Source organism: Mercenaria mercenaria, chromosome 14 (genome assembly GCF_021730395.1).
Source record: "Mercenaria mercenaria strain notata chromosome 14, MADL_Memer_1, whole genome shotgun sequence".
Lineage (NCBI taxonomy): Eukaryota > Metazoa > Mollusca > Bivalvia > Venerida > Veneridae > Mercenaria > Mercenaria mercenaria.
In genome coordinates this window covers 70,026,177-70,040,677 of record NC_069374.1, presented here as the reverse complement: position 1 = coordinate 70,040,677, position 14,501 = coordinate 70,026,177, and the positions used below count along the sequence as shown (strand labels likewise).

The window sequence follows — 14,501 nt, the reverse complement described above, 5'->3', positions numbered from 1 at the left end:
AGAAAAGCGAACAAACATCTCACGTTGAATACTGACTTTAAGAAAGGTGAGCTATTGTATAAGCCAAGTTTGAATCTATGTCAGCTGTGGTAAAAAACTAGGTCACCTGGTCAAATCAAAGGAACACTTTGTGAACACGCTAGAAACCACATTTTAAGTTTAATTGTCATGAGAACTTGTAACAACGTTTGCCTTGGTGATATCTCGGTTGAATTTGAAACTGTGCTATCTGGGATCAATTACTAGGTCACCAGGTCAAATCAAAGAAAAACCTTTTGAACGCTCTAGATGTCATATTTTAAGTTTGGCTGTCAGGAAATTTGGTCGTAATGTATACCTTGATAATTTCTGGGATGAGTTTGAAACTGGGTCATCTTGGATTAAAACCTAAGTCACCCGGTCAAATAAGAGAAAAACTTTGTGTATGCAATAGAGGCTGCATTTTTTCACTGGATCTACATGCAATTTGATCAGAATGTTTGTTTAGAGGAAATCTAGGTCAAGTTTGAATATTGGTCATCTGCGGTAAAACTTAGGTCAACCGGTAAAATCAAAGAAAAACCTTGTGCATGCAATAAGGGATGCATTTTTCACTGGATCACATGAAATTCGATCGGAAAATTTGTCGTGAATAAATCTAGATAAAGGTTGAACATGGATCATCTTGGGTCAAAAAACGAGGTCACCCGGTCCAATAAAAAAATCTTGTGCATGCAATATGGGGCTGCATTTTCACTCAATATTTATGTAATTCGATCAAAATGTTCGTCATGATCTTGTTCGAATATTAGTCATCTGTGGATCAATCTCACGACCACGTGCTAAGCGAAATGGCACTAGGAAATAGGTAATATTGTACAAGTAACAAATTATAGTGCATTTAGATTTTTAAAAGTCACTAAAATTCACATAAGGTGGTGATTTTAGAAAGCATGTAAATGCCATCTGTAAGAATACAGAAGTGAAGGTGATGATTATCCGCTAGAAAATGGTTGATATTTTACAAGTAACAAGTAGTGTTTCTCAAATGTAAAATAATCACAAGATTTCACATAAAGTGTTGATTTTAGGAAACAGGTAAATGTCATTTATAAGAATACAGAGGTGAAGATTTTCAACTAGAAAATGATAAATCATATGCAAGAGTGCGACAACGACTGCATTTGTTTCTGTTGTCCTTTCCTTTCCACTAATTTGTAACTCTTACACATAATCCGTCGTTTATATGACTGAAAAATTGTTGAAAAAGACGTTAAACCCGAACACACACACACTTACACATAATAGTGTGTTTCTGGGACTTTTCAATAATTGGTTGAGGCCGCTAAATGAGTAAATATTTATGATGTCCCTGTTGGATTTTATGGACTTTTTGATATATCGTCAACAACATAATATGCTAAGAGTATGCTTAATCTCACGCAATCTTTCGGAAAATTTACGATTTTGACAATAAAAATGGCGGATTAGCTGTTTTATTCCGTATAAGTTGTAAAAGCTCAGAAATATACATGTAGGTCAGAAAACATGCATAGTCACTTGTAAAAGACGTTGTTCATTTTTTTCGATCTTTTTTTATCAATTTTCTCTTTCTTAATTCATTATTTTGACAGGAAAACACTCTCTACAATAAGGGAAACAGTTATGAATCATTGTAGTGTATTCCCTAGATCTCGAGTGTACGAAGTCGATTTTACGGACATAAGTGTTTGTCCCATTTACGGAGTATCTACTTTTCTTTTTGAAGCAGTCCTAAGTATATTCTGATAATTTAGCTCTTCCTGATGTTTAGTCATTGTCAGACAAGGAAAATATTGTAGTATCGCAAGCTTAATGAACACATGCGGTTTTGAATTTTCGTACTTTGTGAAAGTGTATTGAACATACTCAGGACAATAACATTCACAACAGGTACTGTATGAAAGACTATACCGTATATTAAATGTGAATATGACTATTTTCAAGATATTAATTTATGTTGCTTATAATTTGTTAATTGAATGGAATAGTTCGAAAAATTGTTTCATTTGTTTCTTTATTATTTAGTCATTTTGTAATATTGCTTAATTGTTGTTGATCAAAGTTTTATGCGATATGTTATATCGAAATTTACAATGGGGCAGCACAATATCCTTTATGTCAAATATGTTTTTCTTGCACCTTGTTTCGATATATTTTGATCCGCTCTGTACTGATGTTTATTTTTTAATACTTGAGCAATGAAGGTTGTCATATGTGCACACTGAACGTACATTTACAAAGAAAAAATGTTGTTTCATTCTAATATCAATATCAAATCATGATCAGTAAGCTTTTCTTCAAATTTCCCAAATTGTCTGGAAGTTAGCGTCTGTCCATTTAAGGGTGTGGTATACCTAGTCACTAGCGTAGATTCAATTAAATTGATCCGTAGCAATTTATTGTATATCGTGTAATGTAATGTTTTTGCTGCTACCATTTCAAGTTCGTTTATCCATGTCGTGTCAAAGGTAGTTTTTACTAGGGTTTGTGTACACGACCCCCGAAAGAAAGAAGAAGGAATAAACGGATATTTAACACTTTTCAGTGTATTTCGTTTCATTGTTAACCGTAGAATTCTGCATAGTTGATGATTTTATAAGTATGAACGTTAGCTTTCTAATATTAGCTTCAAATGTATATATCGCGGGGTTTTGGTTTCCATAGTTACATTGTACGCATCTTATCTATTTCAAAACTAATATGAATAAAAACGGATTTTTTTTCGACGGCTTCAGTGCCATTCTCTTGATGACCAAAATGGAATATTTGGGTAATTTTATTGGCTGAATATCAAAAACTGGTACCCTTTTTAACTTAACGTTAAAAGCATGGCAACAGAGATCTTTAAAATACCTTGTCTTTTATCATAATGTCTTAGAAGAATATTAAATAATCTTATATTTCTCGTTTAAAGAGAAATCCTATATTTTATTTCCTTTCATAGATTTTTTTTCAAATTCACATATATGATAGGAAATTCTGTGCTGAAAACAATGAACAAATAAAAACAATGGGTCACCAGGCTTGTTTTTGTGAAAAATTGTTTTGAACACACCCACTGTTGCTGAAACTTCCAGCGATTTTTCAACATTTTCATAATTTTCTGCTTTTTTATAAATACCAACTAAAATATACATCGAGACAGCACAATAAGGTTGATTCTTTTTACAGATTTTATTATATACTTATTAGATATCATAGTCATATTTGTAATACTATATCCTTACAATAATGGGTACAAATGAAAAATAAATCTTGTTTCCTATTCACTTTTGTGAACTTTTTTTCAATAAAAAATACCCATAGTGAAGAATATATTTTTAAATTTTGGTAAAACTTTCATACAATTATTTCTTATTTTTCTTGTGTATGAATAATTGTATTGCGAGAATAAAAATGGCTAAAAATGTATGGGTCACCAGGCTAAATTTTATGTAAAGACCGCTTGAATAAAACCTGTTCGGGCGAAATATGGCGCGAACCTGACCAAATTGATTACATGTATATATGCTAGAAGTAAAAAAAAAAGTTTCGAAAATTCTTAATTCTTTCTGTAACTGAATACTAAATAATCTGAAAGGTGATATTGTCTTATCAATACTAAGTCAATTGTTTTACATTATATGAACAACACTGTCTTTGTACTAAAATGCGATGTGAAAACACAACCACAAAAATGGCAAGAAACCTGACAGGCATGATACTTGTCAATACAACATAAATCAGTATCAACATTTGATTACTGATAAAACTTATAAAAAATGTTATTGCATTCAAGATTCCTCATATTTAAGGTTGTCTGTCACATGTTTCAACAAATGCTGACTTCATTTCAGTTTTCCATAGAAAGTGTCGGCTGCGCAGAAAGATGCGCATAAAAAACTATAGGAATTCCCTTTAATATAACTTCCAAACGTTTTATTTCTTAAGTAAGTTTTGTTGTTTTATTTGCATTGATTAAAACAAATATCATAGCTTAAGATAGTTCATATCGAATTTTTCATTTCTACAACGTAGAATTTAATAAAAACCCTGAATTTTCAAAACTTCAGAATATAGAAAGTTAAGCAAATAAAATAGATAGGGTCGTGTGCTTGAATTTTACCTTGACTGATCTGAAAAATTTGGTCCTCAAGGAATTTTTCATAATGGGAGTGTATGGGAAAATCACAAATTTCCTAAAATTTTCGCGAGTAGAATTTTTTTTCTACAAAACGAATGTAGATTTTAATGAAACTTCTCACAATCATAAATAAACATATAATCTATAATGTGTTGAAATAATGTGTATAGGTCAGCGTGCTTATTTTTAAAATATTTGAGTATGATTAGCGTGAACGGCACTTTTCAAGCTTATATTGATATGTTTTGCATTTCCACTACCGTCCATGAACAGGCTCAACCGAGCCTGCAACATTTTCGTTTTTGTTGTGTTGAACGACCTGTGAAGTTTCCACTTTTCTCTATTTTGATACATACTGGAAAGCCGAAGGTTTTTCCGTCTATAGATAATGTATACATGTACATGTACATGTCACAGAAAACCTATACCGTTCGAGTTATATATATTTTCTATACCATTGTTTTTGTTGTTTTCTACCCATGATTCTCTGCTGCCGCGAAGTTCGCGGTAAATAACTTTTAGGACGACATTTCATAAAATAAAATTAATTAGACTTACTGTTACAATCATAAGCAGAGCTGCCGGTGCCGCATTGCCGTTATAGACATGTGAAAAAGAAAAACCGATTATTCTTATTCTATCGTATTCTAACGAGTTGAACATTCGCGGTATTAAAGGAATCGGTGTTATACAGATTTCTTCATAGCACCGTAGTGCTATGAGTTCACGGACGATTCAGACGTCCCGCTTATTGTTTCCAATAATTGAATAATATTGTACATTAGTGTTTGAATAAAAATTCATCGCCAGTTTATTTTTATATAGCAAAGCCAGTAATTATATAAATGTCAATGTGAAACGAATCTCGTCACGATGCCGTAACAAAATTTGTTTATAAACATATTTTGTCTTCATGGCATCACAGTTCCCCGTGGCCCAAAGGTTAGAGTACATGTTTCACATACACGAGGTCCGGAGTTCGAACCCCGCCAGAATGCTTCGTTTGTTTTGTTTTTATTTATTATGAACTTTGCAAATATTGGAACAGAAATCATTATATGTGTATAGTTAACCAGTGTTCTGTCTGTCACATTTGAACAAAAGTTTGAGGTTCAAATTGAAAGGCATAGAAAAGCATGTGTTTCTTATCTCCCCTCCCTTCCACAGTTTTCACATACATTGCAACTACTTTCTCAAATCAAAGAGCTCGAAGCGCTGATGGTGGCTGTTAATCAATGTGTAAAATATTGGAAAGAAAGTGACATCTAAGGAATTCCTAATATAAACCAGAACTCTCTTTTTTGCAAAATATTCAGCTTTTGTTTCATGATTAATCCCTTACTTTAGCCAACTTTTTAACCTATGAAAAAATAATAGCCAAAAGTGATGAGGATCTTTGCGTGCATTTTTTATAAAAATTAAAGTTGATCAACTCTGTTATCAAATCTGGTCATCATGTTTAAAGTGCAGTTTTGCAACTTTTTGTTAAGAAGTAAAAAAGAAATACCCTCCAAGGCCATAAAATATTTAGGGTCGGGCTAAAGGTTTAGGGTAGGTCAGATACCGGAAACAAACAAAAAATACTCTTAATTGGCAGTATCAACGCCTGAGGAAGTCCATGTCACTGTTGATTATCGATTTTCTATAAATGCACATTTTTTTCACGTGTTTGTAACGAAATGTCTAGTCAGGGCCCATGCTGTTCGCTTTCAAAGCCTATGGCAATTAGAGAAACTGTTAGCGAAAAGCATGTATCCTGACTAGACTGCGCGGATGCACAGGCTGGTCTGGATCCATGCTGGTCTCAAACGCACTTTGTTGGTTTTCCCAGGGCGCGGCTCAATTATCTTATTTGCAAAGATGTTGGTGTTGTCCTGAAACAGAATTGTTATAAGTAGTGACATGCTCAATTGCTAGCAAAATACACAGATATTGAAATACTTAATTACTTATTGACAAAAAATGATTGAGCACTTCATTGCCACCACATGCCTTTGTTTAATGCAAATACAAAACCCTTGAGACAAGTACTTTGTAAATTATTATAAGTACGCAAAATTGACTGTGTTTGATTTACCTATCCTCTTCCTTTCTTAATTACATGACTCACTGAGGGAAACCACTTTCTAATATATGACCAATTCAAGGCGATCGCATTTATCATGTTAGTTTTTCTTCTAACTGAGATTGATAAACGTCGAATATAATGTTAAACCGACCCAATTTGTTTACTAGCTGGAAAGGACGGTTGAAATGTGACACAAGTATGCAACGAAATCATTTTTGTACGCTTACTTTATCCGGCCGTTATACGAACTGTCCCTACGACTAAACAGACTCTAAAGCTGAGAGCTGTAAAATGCATGGTTGTTTTTTTTTCAATTTCGAAACAATATCTCCCAAACAGTGTTTTTACAAAAAGTTAAATCAAAGTTCAATGTTTTGTCGTTTAAATGTGTATCGTCTTGAAATAATCACAACGCAGCATTTAACCATGATTAAATCAGTGTTACAAATATATTTGAATTTGAAAATAAACACGTTAAGTAATACGTTACTAAGATGTTTTCTATTTTATTTTCAGACTCGTGACAGAACGCCCACAAGACATAACTGAGAACAGTTACATTATTCAAGCTAAAGTAATGACAGTAACTGGAAATAATTTACTTGAATGATATAACATTTAAAGATAAAAATTGAACTTTATAAATACACAAAATTAGAAGATTCAATTACTGGTAGTTTCAATTATTGGAAAAATACTATTAGAAATGGAAAGCATTCGTGGTGACATATCAATATTGCTGTTCATGTCAGCATTTCTTTCTTTAAAAACAACATCTGCACAAGGAACCGACTCATCATTTTCACCTAAAAGCAATTTATCCGATCATTTTAATATGGCAACACACTCACTTGGGACAGAAACACCACACGAAGGATCAGATACAAAGCCGGACTACTCCATTCCGGCTGAAACCGCAACTAGCAACGACATCAATAACAGTATGTCTTACAACTACAGTGACTATTACGACTATGGGGACGAGTACATATACCCTGGCTACCCATTTGAAAGACCAATGTACTTGTATATCTGGGAAACACTGGTCATTTTAACATTTCTAGTAAACATCGTCGTGGTATCTATCTTGCTGCGCAAAAAGATGCGCAGCGCAACAAACTTGATACTTGCCGCTATTGCAATATCAGACACACTAACGGGACTGATTACTTTGCCTACATATATCATGGTGTACCAGAACTATGATCCTCTGCCAGACAGTCATTACATGTACAATGACTACAACTCTGGCAACATAACGACCAATGATTCAACCTCATTGTCAATGGATCGTGACACGAGAGATATGTTATCCAATCAAGATCTTGGAGTTTCAACTTCATCCGCTGAGAACCAAACTATGTCTTTTGTGTCCTCTAATCCATTGTATGACGGTACTACTGAAATACCACGATATAACCTTCATCCTACACATCCTCCTCTCGATGGGTACATTCTAACAAAGGACCTATGTCGTGGCTTTATGATATCGAAATATTTCTTATCCAAGATGTTTCATACCGTATCAATATTCCTCACATTATTTCTTGGAATTCAAAGATACGTTTCTGTTGCGTTCCCATTCAAGTCACAATCTATTTTTACCGTCAAGAAAACAATAATTTTCTGTGTTGTTATATCCGTCATATCCCCTGTTCTTCATGTATATCATCTAGCTACCGATAAAGCGGAAGACGGACTGTGCCAATGGACCCTTGGCGAAGAAGGTTGCGGCGGCGATTGTATATATCTCTGGGTACTGTTTTTCGTACGTCATTTGGTACCATGCGTCTCGCTGACAACGTTTACTATTCTGTTTATCAAACATTTAAGATTAGGTACAAGAAATTTGCGAAGGATCGACAGTAATGCCTCACAAGTATTAAAACGGAAGGAAGAAAACCGCCGTATTTCGATCATAGTTACAGCTATTGTGATCGTGTTCCTGATTCCTGAAATACCATACGGTATTTTCCTATTGTATAGTGCTGTCCAAAAAACAGTGATTAAAGAAAAGTATTTTCACCTGGAAACAAACAGAGCAATTCATATGGCTTATGAAATTTTACTTGTTCTCACCTTCAACGCAAACTTCTATATTTACACATTTTTAAACAAGAAGTTTCGTAAATGTTTGTACAGGACATATATTAAACCAATGCAAAGATTAGTTGGGGATACACGGAGGTTGTCTATCTCCCGTACATCCACCATTTCTAAAATGGCTACACGGAAGACGGATTGCAGTTCTTCCCAGGGAGCTATAGAGCTGAAAGCCATGCAGACAAGTAGTTCGGACAGGTCGGTCACTATGGAAACAAAGTTAAAGCAGTCGGTATCCCCTGATACATCAAAAAGTTGCTCGAATGTCGATAGTAATGAACTCTCTGCATTGAATGCTAATGTGTAGAGAAAACGATAGTCAACCTTTCATTATGTAGTGGTTAATATGCAACCTTTCTTCCGGTGTTGTAGCAAATGTATAAATCCGTCATATTGGATATGTATCGCGCTTACCCAGAGATATCACACTGTTTATTCTAAACGGAATACACCGCAAATACTTCTAGAGGATGTCAAGATTATTATTTGTAAATACTGTACTGTTTTATTGTTTCAGCATGTTGATCATTTTTGAAGTTATGCATATATGGTATACATTTGTCGTGTTTTTATTATTTAAAGGCGGTCAATCACATTTAATTAACATTTGAGCCGCGCCATGAGAAAGCCAACATAGTGGCTTTGCATCCGCGCATTCTGGTCAGGATCCATGCTGTTCGCTTTCAAAGCCTATAGCAATTAGAGAAACCGTTAGCGAACAGCATGGATCCTGACCAGAATGCGCAGGCTGGTCTGGATCAATGCTGGTCGCAAAGCCACTATGTTGGTTTTCTCATGGCATGGCTCATTTTAATTTAAAGCCATTCCACAGATTTCGTATATACTATAAGAGATTTATTTAAGGAATAAAAAGACCGATTATATAGCGTTAGATTTCTGTTACAAATGCATATTTCATTGACTTATATCAAAGTTTGTAATTAACCCCCTTTAATATATATAAGCTGTGCATTTTCTTTAATTCCAATGTGGTAATTTTTGTTTAAATTTGCATTTTGTAGATATACAATGTATAGAGTTTTAATCCTGTGTCTGGTTTCTGAATTCATCTATTTCAAATCTATTTTGGTTGCAATACCAAGATAGAAAAAGCGAGATAATAATATTTATTTCAAACTGGAGTTTCTGGTCAATTTCAACTAAATATGTAGTTGCTAGTGCAAATAATGAACATGTACAATGTAATAGCCCTTTCATTTATAGCATCTTAGGCAAAGTACTTTTATTAGATTTATACGTTTGTTTTAATAACTCTATCTTGGTTGGGCAAAAAGGACACGAAAATCAAATTTTAGAAAGACCAACATTAAGCGTCCAGTGATCATCAATAAATGTAAGTAATCAGATGGAATAGTTGAAACAAACCCATTACATGATCAAAAATTGAATGACCTCCTTAAACATTAATGAGCCGCGCCATGAGAAAACCAACATAGTGTGTTTGAGACCAGCATGGATCCAGACCAGCCTGCGCATCCGCGCAGCCTGGTCAGGATCCATACTGTTCGCCTTCAAAGCCTATTGCAATTAGAGAAACCGTTAGCAAACAGTATGGATCCTGACCAGACTGCGCGGATGCGCAGGATGGTGTGGATCCATGCTGGTCGCAAAGTCACTATGTTGGTTTTCTCATGGCGTGGCTCATTTGTTAATTTTGAAAAGAACGGTGTGTCAGAAGCAACTTTGTATGACATAATGTAAGGAACTTTTTAATATTGTAAATGTATATAACAAACATTTAATTGTTTTAATGCCTCATACTTACTTTTCAATCATATGATTTCGTATTGCAGCATTTCAGAAATACGATTCCATTTAACTTCATTTCATTAAAAATATACATATTCATTTATTTTTTTGGTGCTCTAGTAGACGCATTTTAAAATGAAAGGTTTACATATAATAAAATAATGCTCGAGAATGGCATTCCAATTGACTCGATCTTCGCGATATTAAGGTGATTCCGTTTTTTGCTTTCATTTCATGAATGTGTTTGTTCTTTTCGTGAATTATTTTATATTTTTTATTTGAACCAAATGTGTAACTTACTTGTTAAATGTCATGTCTATAAGTATTTTGATGGAACAGCACTGATATGTATGATAACTTCGATAGGCAAACTCTGTCTAGTTTATTCTATAACAGAACTCGAAACTTTCTTTTTGTTGAAATAAGTTTCTCTTCAATTTTATTTCAAATTAAAGACATTTCGTTATTATTAGTCTTAAAGTGTGTAATATTATAGTCAATGATTAATCAAGTTTTTTATGAAGTACTTTGTCCTATGATGGTAGAAAACAATATTACAATAGATATAAAGTACGTCCTGTCAGTGACGCACATCCTAATTCTTTTCATTATTCACATTACTGTTTGTAAATAATATAACTTCTTAACAATTCTATCTGACAAAATGTTATCAAAATGATAACTGTAGTACCCAAAAATATATTTTTATGCAATAGTTGTCTTGTTATTTTGTTAATATCAATAAAGCATATTATTTTACTATATCTGGCGTGTCTTTTTATTGTGTTAACTATTTGACTTGCTTCGCTTTAATATATGTTGGGTTATGAAATGATGATAATTTAGGTTATATATTCCCAAACGTTACATTATCCTATCCCTTTCTACGATGTCCCGTTTGGACCATCACCGCATATTGTGTCAGAAGGACGTACGGTACTACGATGTTGAAAAATTAAAATTAACGAAACTACGATGGTCAAAAGTTGATTAACGATGGGGAAAATATGAAACTACGATGTTGAAAAGTCAAAACAACGAAACAACGAGGGAGAAATATCGAAATTATTACATTCTTATATCATCGTACTTTAGACATTTTACCATTGTGGTTTCCCATATTGATCAGTATTTTGTGTCAAAATGAAGTCCTAACAGTAATGGATTTAAAAGATGTACTGGGCTCGAACAACTGTCATAAAATGTTTAATCAGTTAAACAGATCATAGAGTCAGGCAAGCACACACATAAATACATACAGTGTTAATGAATAATACAAATGACAGTCATTCAGTCCGTCTAATCTACGTGTATCGTGTCAATTTTAGGACTTATCAAAATTGTAAAGTTTCTAAAAAGTAGTGTCATTGGTTGTAAACACACAAACAGAAAAGATTTTAAACAAAACATGCTAACAGTTTTATTATTATAAAACAAAACCTGTAAAAAGATCCCTTGGAGGCACAGAATGCAGCCAAGCAAAATAATAGCAGACTCTGTTTAATGGGGTCTGTTCATGAGAGGTAATAGAAAGTGCAACACCTCTCACGACCCCTAGCACCGGCTTAAGTGGAATTCTATTGCAAAGATATATAAAATTGACTCCATGCTCCGCAAGGACCAGAAAATACAGCAACACTGAATCTGAAGACTTAGAAGTTACTTCTTACCATGGACACGCTCTTGTACTATTTATCTTTTCGCAATATATCACCTTTTGTTGATCATAATGTCCTTTAAAAATAAAAACTGCCTCGTGCGACAAAAATATATTTCATTCAGCTGTATATACTAAGGATTTTCCTCCTTCCTTGTTACATTGTACATGTATGGTAAACATCTTACAGCTATAAGGAAATGCAGGATACCGTCCAATTTTGTCCTTGTGTCGTTTGTATATTTTCCTGATGTTCATCAGAGTACCTTGCTGAGTCTCAGTATCTTTTTCTTGTGGAAGTGTCTTGAAAGCATTGACAGATAATATTAATACATATGCATAAATATTCTTTGCTTTTCTTATAACCATTATTATAACTGTTATACCGTAATTATATATATCACTCTTTTCATGTATATATATATACATTTAAAAGTGCCTTTTAGATAATATTCTATAAGGTGTGTTCCTCTCCGATTATTTGAAAACATCCATGACCAAATTTAACCGAACATCCTCTGTGCTCTGTGTCATGAAGATAAGATATGTTGAAGGAAATTACAATTGCAATTTCGACATTTGTATGTCCATTGCATCGTACAAAATGTGATATGTTAGGACGGACTACGTTGTAGTGCCTGAACAGTATCGATAAACTTGTTATTTATTTTTCTTATTGTCCTATTTCCAACCTCAATTTCGTCTGCAACCATTTGTCCATTCACTTTAAATTAAATGATAATCGTTGAATCTTCTAAGTTGTTCAAGCTTCACAACCAAATAAAAGCGAGTGCATCAAAGCCTTGTGATAAAGGGTGTTAAGAAAGTTTGTGCGGGTTAAGCATATGACAATATCATATCATTGACATGTAATAGAAAACAGGAAACGTTCCTTTCATTCACTGAAAGACTTTTAATAACAATGTTTTGGATTTTATTATTGGATAAGATGACATGAATGTATGACATTCGGTGAAAATTTTACCCTACTTATAACTTCTTGTAGAAAATGGCATTTTCACTAAAATTTATCGGAGAAGACTACTTCCATACTTAACAGTTCACACATGTTTCAATATATTTAGAAGATATTTGTTTTGTTTTATTTAATAATAGTTGAATTTGTATTGTGCAAATGATAATTCAGGCCTGACATAAACTGTTTGTCACAATCAACTTGTTTATGTTCAAAGGTTGAACATTTTTGGACTAAGTACAAAGAACGAAATGTTGTGTGTTTTTCAATAAGAAAATCTGATATCAATCTTCTTCAGCAGCATGACGTCAACATACTGGTAAGCATTTGATATAACGGAAAAATTCAATTTCCTACTTTCAATCTTTTTGATGGGCTGATTTACTCTTGGAACGAACTTTCCTTACACCCTTTATGACGTATTGTTTTGTAAATCCCTGACGTATTTCCCGCTGCAACAGCGTAATACATATCCTTTTTTTAAGTTTCCTATGAAACGCATTTTAGGTATGTAAGGCATATTGTGTACAGCTTCAGCTCCTAATTGGGCAAGAATATGGAAATATAACGCAAAACAATCATTTATCCTCATAACAATATGGGAAACTTCCCGTTGGGGAAATCAATTTATGATTTTTCCCTACTTTCCAAACGGGAAACTTGTTACTAAGTATAGAAACTTGTTTCCCGTTTGGAAACAAAATCATCATTTTTTTACTTGTTTTCATCGGAAGGCTTGGTGCATAAGAGTATATGCATGGTATCATTAAATGAAATATGTTAAGTTAAACTTTAAGTTAGATACTTTATCAAAATTTCTATGCTCAGAATTTTTCTAAATGTCTTAACAAAATTTTTATTTAACTTTTAAATTTATTGATTTCAACTGGAAATATTTCTTGCCTATCTGTTACAAAAAGTGTTGAAGCATTTTGAAATTTAAAAAAAAAACTGTTTAAGCAGTCATCAAGCCGGACAATGTTAAAAGGTGTTTTATTAGTATTAAGTACTCTATGAAAGACAAGCAATTCAGTATAAATCTACTTTGTATAAAATAATTCGGGAAATTTTGAAATAAAATATTTTCAAAGTTGAATATATATTTTTTAGGATATTTAAAAAAATTGAACTGTAGAAATTTGGACATATTCCTCAAGTTTACATTGGTGTATTTCATTTAATGATACCATGTATATTCTTATATACCGGGCCTTTTGAATGAAACAAGTCAGAAAAGAGTGATTTTACTTCCCGAACGGGAAGCAAGTTACTATATTTAGTATCAAGTTTCCCGTTCAGGAAGTTGGGAAAAACCCAGTGGTTTACTTCCCGAACAGGAAGTTTCCCCTACTGTACAAGCAATAGATAATTTGTGTAACGTTTCACAGAACCACATATCTCAAATAAGGAAGTAAGACTATATTGAGATGTTTAAAGGTAAGTAACTTCCCATTCAATATGCTAAGTTGTACGTATCATTATCTTTCTTGTAATATTTATGTCGTATAACAATGTATCAGTACTTGGCCATGATATTAGATTGTAAAATTTACTTTTAAATGATAATTATTTTATTATGTATGCTATCTAATTTCAGGATTTTCAATGTTAAACAAAATCGTGCATTACATACGATTTATTTACTCTATCCAGATTTACTACAATACGGACCCTGCTGACAATTTGCTTTCTCATTTTCTTTATCTATAGATACTTCATACTTGTCTTCCTCTGTGAGCTGATCTAGAGCTACTTAAATATCATTTGTACCTACTAAAGTACT

General features: G+C 33.2%; 1 protein-coding gene across 1 annotated transcript; it reads left to right on the top strand.

Moving 5' to 3' along the window:
- Positions 1-1,716: 1,716 nt before the first annotated feature.
- Positions 1,717-10,849, top strand: LOC128548573 (uncharacterized). Its single transcript, XM_053523835.1, has 2 exons — positions 1,717-1,911; positions 6,729-10,849. Exon 2 carries the CDS (start codon positions 6,919-6,921, stop codon positions 8,620-8,622), a length of 1,704 nt encoding a protein of 567 aa, XP_053379810.1. The 5' UTR covers positions 1,717-1,911; positions 6,729-6,918; the 3' UTR covers positions 8,623-10,849.
- Positions 10,850-14,501: the final 3,652 nt, after the last annotated feature.